The following is a 12,208-nucleotide window of genomic DNA, read 5'->3' on the forward strand; positions in this document are numbered from 1 at the left end:
AATTTTGGCATTCCTTCTTTGATATATAATTGTATGTGTCAAGCCAAAGAAAAGTCAAAGACTGTGTTGCTCACTATTTACACCACTTAGTTAGAACTTTCTAGTACAGAACTGCCTAGAAAACATGGCAATGATACTTGGGCAGAAAGGGAACAAAATGTGGACAAATGAGGAGGAAGCACCACCTGCAGGTCATGTCTACGCTGAGAAAATGCCTGCAGTTCTCTGAATAGCTAGTAAAGGGAGGCATTGGGTTCTGAACGAGAGGTTGTGGGCTGGACCCATCAGGAGAGGGGATGTGAAGTCTCAGACAGGCTGCCACCTGGAGGTTACTGGAGGGATCACTCCACTGTCTTGAATGTCTTCCAACAATGAGGAATATAGCGCAGAATAGCCATGAGAGTAAAATGAATTGATAAATAGGAGAAAGAAAATTTAGGATTAAGGCAGGAAAGAGTGAATGACAGGCAATGGAAGAATAGGCCAGAAAGAGAAGGTTGGTGACTCAGAGTGGAAGGGAAAGGGTGGCTGGAGAGGTCAGCAGGTACCATTTTATATTTTATTGTTCTTGACATTTATTTCAAAAAATGTGCTCACTATAGCACACCTGACCTGGAGGATAGCAGGATCATGTCTGCTGGAAGATACTGCCCATTGACGATCTTCACAATGTCTCCCACTGTCACCTAGAAAACCAGGGACAAGGACAGAGAAGCATGAAAGAAAAGAAAGCACAAATGGTGATAAGGTGGTTAAATATTTGAAGAAAAAATTACTGTATAACTATGCCATGAAGTTTAAGATGAAGAAGCCCAAATTATTTTTCTTAAGAACAATAGGAAAATCTTTCAATACAGACAAATGATACTATTGCCTCTTTGTGATGATGCTGAATGAAAAGAAAATAAAAGAAAGAGATGGGGGACAAAGATGAGTCAGAACTATCAAGGTCTCATTTTCTTTCAATTATTCATCCACTTATCAATTCCACAGCTGGAAGCAGTCGGGGAGACTGGTTAAGTGCACAGCCCTGAATTCAAATCCCCTGCCTGTTAGTACTCCTTACCAGCTATGTGTAACCTTGAACTAGTCCTGTAAAGTTTGTGTGCTTTAGTTTTCTCAGCTATGTAATCAACAGCACTTATTTCATGGGGTTATGGTGAGGATCAATTGAGTTAACACGTGTAAATTTCTCCATTTTACAAATGGAAAAACTAAGGCTCAAAGTGAAATATTTTGATCAAGGTCACACAACCAAGATCCAAAACTGAATAATCTGGCCAGTGGTATGATTAAAAGACAATACTAAACTCACTCATGAACAGTTCATCTAAAAGGTCCCCTGGAAACATGCCACATAAAACAGAGAAGATTTGTATAGCCCAAGAAATTGCCAGAAAATCATCATGGCCAAAGTCAGAGGCCACCTTGGGAAACAGACTCCACTGGACAGAAGACCCCAAGCCACAGAAACAGACCCCAGTCTGTAGAAAATGAGCACCATAGCCAAGCGCCTATAAATCCTTTAAATCACATCATATACGCAGTTGGCTGGATAGAATGTAGGCTCTCGAGTCAGGCAGGCCTAGGCTCCAACCCCAGCTCACAGATACACTGGCGCTGGGATCTTGACAAGCTCTTCACCTCTCTGAACTCCCATGTCCTCACTTACAAACTAGGGAAAACCACCCCTGGCTGTGCAGGGTGGTGCAGTGTTTAAGGAAGTTAATGGGAGCACCTGGCATGAAGTAGGCACATGTTCAGTGTTAGTCTCCACCAGCATGGATGTAAGTGAATGGGCTCTGAGTGTGAACGTGAAGGATAGCAGAATTCTCTGATGGCACAAGAAGAAAGGCCATTCCTAGTATACTAGCAATTCACAACTCAAAATGGGCACTATGTTTTCTGTTTCTTATTCTAACCCATGTTACTATTCTCATAGAAATCATGAATTTCACAAAGCACAATACTTGTGAAAAACTACTGAATCTTACAAACTGGGAGAATGGCCCTAGCAGGGGCCTACATTTAATTTCCGATAATACAAAGGAGGGTTTACTGAAAGGTGTCCTGTGAGTGCTGTGAACTGCTTATCACGGTGTGCGGGGAAATCTAAGGAATCAGGCTCCAGGATGGTAGAACTCAAATTCCAGAGCCACTGTAAATTTGAAGTTAGTACTCACTTTTAAGGCAAAAGGAAGTAAAGTATCTTCCACAATAAAGAAAAGTCAAAGAATAAATGCTACAGAGCTCTTTTAACAGCATCAATACAAAAGCAAGAAATACCTATGAAAATTGAAAATGTTTTTAAGTGTAAAAATATTTTATGTGAACAGTTTAATTACATAGAAAAAATCAGAAGAAGCAATTAGTTTTAAAAACTAGAAAGAAAAATTAGTCATGTTCTCAAAAAAGGCTGTGGATTTTTTTTTTTAATTCAAAGTAGGAGGACAAGGGAAATTATGGCTTTCTCCGATCGTTATTACTGAAATAGACACAATTATCTCTCAGTAGCAAAGTACTAAGAAGTTGCACACACATTAGATACTACTTACTTGGAACTTTGTTTGAAATGCTTTTCTATTTGGTGTGCTTATGCCTGATTATCCCGTCAGGGTATTAAACTACCTAAATCAAGAAGTCTTAAGGTGAAAAGACACACACACACACACACACACACACACACACACACACACACACCAGGTCCCTGCATTCACTCTAGCCTCAGGGGATTTCTCAACTTGAAAAATAAGCCTAAAAGTCTTCTCAAAATCAACCGAAGTTGTCAAGATCCACCCCTGAGCTACCTCTCAGCATTTACCAATGATTCAGCTACAGCCTGGGGATCGCTGACTTGAGCTCTGGCAGTTCCAATCAGTGGGTATTGCTTTGGGAAGCTTAAAGCGAGCCAGTTCCATTGTGCCTGCACATCTGGCACCTGTAACCACTGCACTCTCGTCACCTGTCCTCTCATCCTATTCTGAGCAGTTCCGCAGATGTGCCTGGGTTTCCCAGTGCCCTATGACTTAAACTGGTTACCTCCTGCTCATCCTTCAAGAGGGCACGTGAGCATCTCTTAAGGAAAGCTGTTCCTGACCCTCCCAGGTGTCCCCAGCGCACCTGCAGCGTGCCCTACACAGAGCTCAGCACCAGCACTGCACGCTGTTCAGCTGCCTCTCACTTCCACCACACCAGTGGCTCCGCAGTGTGCTCCCCAGACCAGCAGCATCAGCCTCACCTAGAAACTTGTTAAAAATGCAAATTCTAGCCCGGCTGGCATGGCTCAGTGGTTGAACATTGACCTATGAACCAGGATGTCACGGTTTGATTCCTGGCCAGGGCACATGCCCAGGTTGCGGGCTCAATCCGCAGTGCAAGAGGCAGCCAATAAATGATTCTCTCATCATTGATGTTTCTCTCTCTCTCTCCCTCTCCCTTCCTCTCTGAAATCAATAAAAATATATATTTACAAAATAAAAATTCTAGGGGCACTACTTGGAACTCCTGAGTCAGAATTTTTGAGACTGGGGCCGAGCACTCTGTGTTATACTGCCCTTTAGGTGATTGGGGTGCCTGCTGAAGTCTGGCAACCACTAGAGAAAACTCCAGTGCAGGGCCAAGCTTTATGATACTCATGTGCATCCCCAAGGCCTATCGGTCTCAGGTACATGCTGAGAACTTGATTTAAATAAACAAACAAAATGCATTTTTAATTGAAATAAAATAGCCAGTGGTAAATCATATAACAAGTATTTGGCTTCAGTTTATTTTTCCTCCAAACGCATGTGAGAAACAGTCACGAGCTTTTGGCGTTTGCACGGCCATCAACTCCTGGGCCCACAATTCAGAGATCATTACTCCATTTTCTGCAGTTTCAAATAGTGTCAACATCCCAAATCGTTCTCCACTCCAGCCAGTGTCAGTGCCTCTTTGGGGAGGGGCTAGCAATCGGCGCCTTAGAGAAACAGGCCAGGCCTAAGTGCTGGGGGAACCTTGCGTTCTATAGCACTGGTAGCATTTCCACCCTCTGTGACATCAAGAGTTTCCAACCACTTGACCAAGAGCCACCACTCTTCCAAATGAGAGTGGTGTCAATTATACTTGCAGCACAGGACCTTGCATTGCTACCAAGGTGAAGGTGTATCACCAAACACTATATAGGGGCTCCTATAACAAATTAAAAACAAAACGAAACTAAAATGAAGGCTGCAGTTACCATACAGGTGATAAAAAGATCATAGAGGCATTTTAAAACATTGCTTATTAAACGTTTAGCAAGAGAAACTATTGAAAGTTGCCCTTCTAAAAAGTAATCTTTTGAAATCTTTTAATCAGCTTCAACTCCTGTAGTAGAAAGAGTCATCCCACAAAACATCTGTGACTTTTGAGAAGGCCCAGCTGAAACAGAGACTCACCTAAAAAGCTAATTTTATCAGATACAAGAAACCCAGAGGGCACAGCATATTTCTTCTAAATTTTCTATTCATCAGTATAAACAACCAAACACACACACACACACACACTCACAATCTCCAAACCCTGCAGACCTCATACCTCCAGGGACACAGCAGCGAGCCCTTCTGACCTCTGTAACATTAAGAGCAGCAACTACTGGCTGAAATGGGATGGTTTCCAACGTCTATCCCACCTCTAATTGAATCTCAAAACTCAAAAAAAATATTTAAAACATTGAATTGAGGTTAGGAGAACAGAAGATTGTTTCTAGAACTGGATCTAGGAGCCAGAAAATGTTTTGAGATTTCAGAAATATCCACAGCTCTGAACTGATGCAGTGAGCATTTGGTGAGTCCTAAGTAAATCTCATGGGGAAACGCCATATCTTAAAACTGACATTAAGTAGAGATGACCTATGTCTTAGAATAAATTTTATACTGTAATCAATATTAGCAATTAATTACAAGTCTCCAAACCAATACTTTTTGGCATATCTTTAAAAACAGTTTTTACCTCTTTCCACATAATGGTATGCCACATACCATTTCTTAACACTGAAAAAGAAAAAAAAAACAAGTGTATAAGTTAATATTGATCATAAAAATTTTTCCAAAATCCAAAAGGCCCCTTTTAAAATTTCACTTATTAATCCCAACATACCATCTCCTTAGAAATATAAGTATAATACCAACACTCCCCCAATCTATGTACCTATGTACCATATATAATACATTCATGCATACACATAAATATAGATGTATGTAAGTTAAATCTATTCATATTTAGCCCAGAAGAAGAAAAAAAAATCACCCTGCTGTAATAAGACTTACCAAAAACAAAACAAAACAATAACAGAGCTAATATCCTACAAGTCAATACAATAAAAAGTAGACAGAGAGAGGCATGGAGCAATTAAAACCAAGGACATGAATGCTTAGATGTTTTTTTCTATAAAATATACCTAGCTCCTGAAAATTACAACCTTTTCTAAAATTCTAAAAATACACAAGTCCTATTCAAATATTAATTAACAGGGCTCACATTTTATTGCACTTGTTTATCATTTCGCTATTTCTTTAAAGTATTTATAGATAATTTCCCCCAATTTATCTCAATACCACTAACTACTTATCTCAAATTCCTTAAATCTAGGCCTTTTCTCAGGTTTCCCAGTGGAAAAAGTGATCGGCCTGGTATCTTACCTATGGTTTTCTTTTTGTTAACTGCATTGTCTGCCTTATGTCGCTTCTATTACAGAAAGAAAAAAGAAAGAAGTTCTTAGATTCAAAAGTTCCAAATGGATAACTGAAACAGCAAACAATAAGGGTCAAGGGGAGTGGAGGGGAAGGAAATCAACTACCTACAAAACTAATGCTCTACGGTTCAGTTCAATGGTTGGCGACCAGCCCCGCTCGCTGAATTAGTAGATATGTTGCCATGTACTCTGGTTTAAATTACCATATTTAGATTCTAATGATGAACAAGCACCTTGAAGTATGAAACTTCTCACTCCTCCTTTGTTTCACATCAGACTGAAGAAATTATTCAGTATTATAAACACAACATTACTCGAAGCCATTTTATTGATTAAAAAACTTCTGGGGCAAAGTAGCTTTGCTTTGATTTGGACTACATTTGATCATTTACTTATTCCCAGAAAAAAAATGTGCATACGATGTGTGTTAGAAATTGCAAGTATGTGTGGTGAAAGGTTGAGGAGGGGGAGTAGGGGAAGGGAAGAAAAAGAACATGGAGTTAGAAAAGAGGATGACAGAATACCAATATGGCTGTAGCCAATGAACTTGGAGATGCACTGAGATTAGTATGAGGAGGGAGAACATTCTTGCAAAATCACCTCAGGCACAGCCAGCACAATGCTGCTATTCTAGATGCAATACATTTGCCACCAACTTAGCAAACTCTACAGGAAGATGTAGGAACATCAGTGATAAAAACCAAAGGGGGTCCAGTGAACTAATATTAGAAAACATAGTTTGAACTACTTCTATGTCATTGTACAGACATTAAGGACACTGTATGTACATGTTTCCTCTCAAAAAAATATGCTACCATGACCTTGAGAGGCTAATTAAGCTATAGACCAATGTCCTGTCTTAAACAGAAAACCCAAAGCAACAAGTGAGTTATGTTATAGTCAATGCAAGGTTTTTATTATCTGAAAACAAAAACTTACAAAGTCTTCTACAATCTCTTTGATGCCTGCAATTGTTAAAATAATTATCAATGGCACCAGGGTGGTATATCTTCCTGTTGGAGATACATCTGGGATTTGCTGCAAGACAAGAGACCAAAAGAGAGAGGTTGACAAATTAAAATCCTCTACAAAAAAAAAACATGACACTCACCACTCACTCTTCTGTGGTTCTTTTCCATTTCTGCTACACCACAATAATTACCTTATTTTAAAAACTAGCTTAGTGTGTTACATATTTTTAAAATTTTATCCAACATTGCTAGATGTAGAATAGAAAAAGAGTTAAAATTAAGACCCTCAGGCCATTTCTCAATGTCCATTTTAGTAATTGTAAGGCATACTTAAAGAAGTCTGCCTTTCAGCAAGATCATGTTAGTTCATGCAAACAATAACTGGACAAAGAAAGCAAATTACATTGAAGTATTATGATACTTTTTTAGGTAAGTGACCTTTCAGCAAAATCTCATTTTGGTTATGAACCTCATCAAGATTATGAATTTTAAATAGATTTTAAAGAAACATTACCTGTAATAAGGCAATGAAGAGGAAGAAGGCATTAGCAGCTCTTCTAATCTGCTCATATAAGAATCGAGGTAGAAATGTCAACACGCTGTACTTGGCCGTACTATAAATACAAAGAAAAATACTACTATCAATTGTAAATATAAATTCTAAAAGACAAGAAAACACAGTTTCAAAATTTTTACAAAGGATTTTAAAAACAAAATATTTCAAAATTCAGGACAAGTAAATTCTTTGCTGGCCCTTGTGTACGCAGCTCCTTTTTATAAAAGGACATACCTGTGAAGAAAAAATTCCAATGTGATCTTTGTCTTCAAATTTTAACATATGTATTCATTTCATTTTCACACAGTGTAAGCCGGGAAATTTACCCACCCTCTAGCTACAAACACAGTAAGCATATAAAGAATGTTTCCAGGACCACCGAACAGAAAGAGGTCCATGTTCCAAGCACAGTAAGATATGAACACTGAAATAAAGAGTGAGGTGGAAGCACCAGTCGGGCAACTCACCCAAGCCTAGCAGAATTATTACTCTAGGATTTGTGATGCTCTAAAATTCTTATTACAAAGCCACTGGTTCAATGTAGAAAGTCGACTTTATAAAACATGCCCTGGGGAACCGGCATGTGAACAACAGTTCAGTGTCCCTCTGAGTGCCCACCACAGATGTCTGCCCAACCACACCTGGACAAACTCCCTTCCTTCCATATACCCTTTATTGGGCCACCTTTGCTCATACTTTGCTTCCACCTGGAACATCCTCTCCATAAATAAACTATACTTCCCATCTTACCACCCGCAACCTCATCCAACCTTTTATCTTCCATTAAGATTGGTTAAATCCACACAGACTCTCCTTCTTCCAAGCCCACAGTATGTTATTTACACTATTATATAGTTTCTGTTTTGCTTTATTTTATATTTATTTATCTATCCCCAGAATAGATTCTGAGAACAGCAAAAAATGTTTACTTCACCTTTGAATGTTCCTAGCACAGAGCACATAGCAGATAATTAATAAATAGTGAAATAATCCAAAGGCAGGAACTGGGAACCTGAAGGGGAAAAATGAACCTCCCCTCCTTTGGCTGCTAAAAGGCGTATCCATAAAAGTACCTGTTCAACTCCTAGCTCACCTTCTGAAGGCACGCCTCTGAACCAACTCCTAATTGAAATGCATTCTAGCAAGGTTACCTAGCAGGTTTCAAATACACAACCAATTAGAAGCATCAAAATAGAAGTGCTCAGGAGACAGCACACCAGAGGCCCTTGTACTGCTGCAAGACCTGACAGCGACCAATCCTGGGATCACAAAACAAAGAAACCAAAGCTGACAACTCAAAAAATACAGCAGCCTGAGCTCACTTGATGGAGCAGGAAAGTGTGCCATGTACCATTTATTGCCACTGCCTCGGAGAAGACCATCCGCATGGTACAATGGCCTGGTGTTTCCAAATACACAATGATTAGTGTCGTCCTTACACCCAGACTTATTTTTAGCCTTCTTCTGCTTAAGGTATTAAGTATATGTGACGAGTTATATGAAAACCACTTATAAAACAGTTCAAACTTAAAGAACATGATACTTGAAGGAATATCACTGAATTAGCTAGAAACTTTGCTTACACAGAGTCCCTACTCTTCTAAGTAGCCCTATGGGATAATAAGATATCATGGTAGAATTCTGCCAGACACAATAAACTGGCTGGCATTAAGTTCATTGAAGAGTACTGAAAATATATCTAACTAATGCACGTGATGGCTCATAGCACAAAGTTTTCTTAACTGCAGCTTACAGGACAAAGTCAAATGGAACGTCAGACATTCGTTTATGGCAGCACTGCCCACTGAAATAAAGCAACACTGATCACTCAAGGAAACATGAAAATTAACACACTCTAAGATAAGACTTAATAAAGTATCTTATAAGATAGTTTGACTATAACATTTGAGCCCAAGATTCCAACTGTATAAAATAGACACACACAAACACAGTTGGCATACAATCCCATCTGTGGGTGCTAATGTCCATCCCCCCCCCCACCTCGTAGTCGGAAAACTGTGGCTCACGAGCCACATATGGCTCTTTGGCCCCTTGAGTGTGACTCTCCCACAAAATACCACATGGGGGTGTGCACATACAGTGCAATTGAAACTACGTGGCCCATGCACAGAAGTCGGTATTTTGTGGAAAAGCAGGTATTTTGTGGAAGAGCCACACTCCAAAGAGCCGCATGTGACTCGCGAGCAGCGGTTTGCCGAGCTGCAGTTTCCCGACCACTGCTAGACTCTAGGGCCTAGAGTAAAATACTATATGCTTAAGGGGACTCAATGTGTATGAAGGCCTTTAGGGTAAAGGTTTGGGGAAGAAAGAGATCCTGTTTATGTCAGAAAACCAAAGACAAGGGGAAAGATGGTGGAGGTAAAGCATACCAACCTTTACTCTAGTTAAACTATAAAAATGAGTCTAAAATGTTTTCATCCTAAAATAGAATCAGCATAATCAATAATTCAGAGAAAATGCCATTCATCCAGGAGATGGCTACTGTAGAGCATTAAAATAATTGCCTTAATATACAACCCTTAGGTGTCCTGTTACAGAATTCTATCTAATAATAGAGAAACATGGTAATTAACCGTAACTTCACTACCCTTCCCATTGGCTAATCAGTGAGATATGCAAATTAACTGCCAACAAAGATGGGGGCCAGCAGCCACGCAGCTGAAGCGAACATGAGGCTTGCTTGCTCCAGTGATGGAGGAAGCCAAGGTTCACCGCCTCCTGCGGCCCAGCTCTGAGCTCCAGATGCAACAATGATGCAATTATAGAAGCTAAACAAACCCAGAAACCTGCTTTCAGCCACCAGCGGGCTCAGAGCTTAGAGCACCAGTGATGGCAATAGAGTTGCAATTATAGAAGCTAAACAAACCCAGATACCTGCTTTCAGCCAGCCACAGCCTCAGACCTGGAGCCGGCTCTCAGCTCCAGTGACAGCTATAGAAGGTAAATAAATCCCAGAATAAAAGAAAAAAAGGAGAGGTTGGGAGCTTCAGTCACCTGCCAGCCTGAAAATGGCCCTCAGCCCCTCACCCAGGCTGGCCAGACACCCCAGTGGGGATCCCCACCCTGAAGAGGGTGTGGCAGCCTGAAAACAGCCATCAGCCCATCATCCAGATCACCCTTCAGGGCAAACCAGCCGGCCCCACCCGTGCACCAGGCCTCTATCCTATATAGTAAAAGGGTAATATGCAAATTGACCCTAACAGCAGAAAGACTGGGAATGACTGGTCACTATGACACACACTGACCACCAGAGGGCAGACGCTCAATGCAGGAGCTGCCCTCTGGTGGTCAGGGCACTCTCACATGGGAGGAGCTCTGCTCAGCCACAAGCCAGGCTGATGGCTGCCAGTACAGCAGTGGTGGTGGGAGCCTCTCCTGCCTCCTCAGCAGCGCTAAGGATGTCCGACTGCAGCTTAAGTCTGCTCCCCGCTGGCAAGTGGACATCCCCCGAGGGCTGCCGGGTTGCCAGAGGGATGTCTGATTGCCATCTTAGGCCCAATCCCCTGGGGAGCAGGCCTAAGCCAGCAGATGGTCATCCCCCAAGGGGTCCCAGACTGCAAGAGGGCACAGGCCGGGCTGAGGGACCATCCCCACCCCCGACTGCACAAATTTTTGTGCACCGGGCCTCTAGTTAAATACATAAAACTCCAAACAGCTAAAGGCAGCCCCCATCAAAATCATTCTACTGGAAGAGTTTATTTAGGGCAGTGCTTCTCAGACTTGAAGATGCCTCTGAATCTCCTAGGAATCTTATTAAAGTGGATCATATTAGTCAGGGTTCTCCAGAGAAACAGAATCAACAGGAGTGTATACACACACAGAGATGTATTCTAAGGAATCGGTACATGAGATGGTGGAGGCTTGGCAAGCCCAGAATGTGCAGGGTGGCTGGCAGGCTGGAGACACAAGGGAAGATGTGATGCTGTTCAAGTCTGAATGCCATCTGCTGGCAGAGTTTCTTCTTGCCCAGGGAGGCCAGACTCTGTTTTACTAGTAGTCAGGCTTTCAAATGACTGGATGAAGCCCACTCACCTTATGGAGGGTAAACTGCTGTACTCAAGTCCACCAATTTCAACATTAATCTCATCCAAAAATCACCTTCACGGGAACATCTACAATAATGTTTGCCCAAATATGGCCCAGCCAAGTTGACATAAAATTAACCATTTCATGCATATTCTGATTCAGTAGGTCTGAAGTGGGCCTGAGATTCTGCATTACTAATGAGTTCCCACATGGGGTAATGCCTGTCCAAATACTACACTTTGAGTAGCAACTACCCTTGAGGAGGTAGATTTGTTCAAATCTCCTATTTGCAGTTAATCCAGCTAAAAACTATAAGATATAAAAAGCTGGGAGACATTTCCCATTCACTGTACCACGAGAAAGAACATCTATAGGTGAAATGGACAAATAAAAGTGCTTCCCAGCAGAAAAATCTGTTCACCCAGGTGAATTAGTCACCCCCAAAAGATTCCCATTCACACTGCATAGGTCAGCATCCCTGCCAGGGTGGCTGTTCCCAGCAAGGACAGGCAGGGGCTACGAGCAAGTCCAGGCATTTAGCAAGTCTTAGAACCCAGAGGATGGGGAGAAATGACTGGAAGAAAACAAACATTTCCTATGATTCACTCAGTTTTCCCTAAACATCTGCTAGGCCAGTGTTCCCTGAAATTGGGTGACAGGAAGAATGACTAAGGACTTGTCAAAAACCCACTCATCCATCAACAGATATTTACTGAGCCCCATTTACATACCAAGTGCTGCGCTAGGCACTGCAGGGAACCAATTGGTCAAAAATGCATTCCCTGCAGAGAACTACATCTACAGGACAGATTACATTTTTAAAAATACATAGCAGACTAGATGGTAGTGAACACTGTGGAGGAAAATAGATAGGGAAGGAGGACACAGAGGGGTACACTGGTGGAGGCCAGGGGAGGGGTGTTA

At 41.4% G+C, this 12,208-nt stretch overlaps 1 protein-coding gene across 2 annotated transcripts in view; it reads right to left on the reverse strand.

Annotated features, from left to right (window-relative positions):
* Nucleotides 1-12,208, reverse strand: part of ATP8A2 (ATPase phospholipid transporting 8A2) — a 692,529-nt gene that overhangs the window by 506,375 nt on the left and 173,946 nt on the right. For both annotated transcript variants that reach the window (XM_070409448.1, XM_070409449.1), the window contains exons 3-7: nt 7,196-7,295; nt 6,650-6,748; nt 5,658-5,703; nt 4,969-5,009; nt 613-686 (exon numbers count right to left, since the gene is read on the reverse strand). In XM_070409448.1, the coding sequence (XP_070265549.1) occupies nt 613-686; nt 4,969-5,009; nt 5,658-5,703; nt 6,650-6,748; nt 7,196-7,295 (360 nt within the window). The remainder of the gene's footprint in view (nt 1-612; nt 687-4,968; nt 5,010-5,657; nt 5,704-6,649; nt 6,749-7,195; nt 7,296-12,208) is intronic.

The sequence above is a fragment of the Myotis yumanensis genome, unplaced genomic scaffold (genome assembly GCF_028538775.1).
Source record: "Myotis yumanensis isolate MYYU_CA2020_CCGP unplaced genomic scaffold, mMyoYum1.0.hap1 SCAF_3, whole genome shotgun sequence".
Classification (NCBI taxonomy): domain Eukaryota; kingdom Metazoa; phylum Chordata; class Mammalia; order Chiroptera; family Vespertilionidae; genus Myotis; species Myotis yumanensis.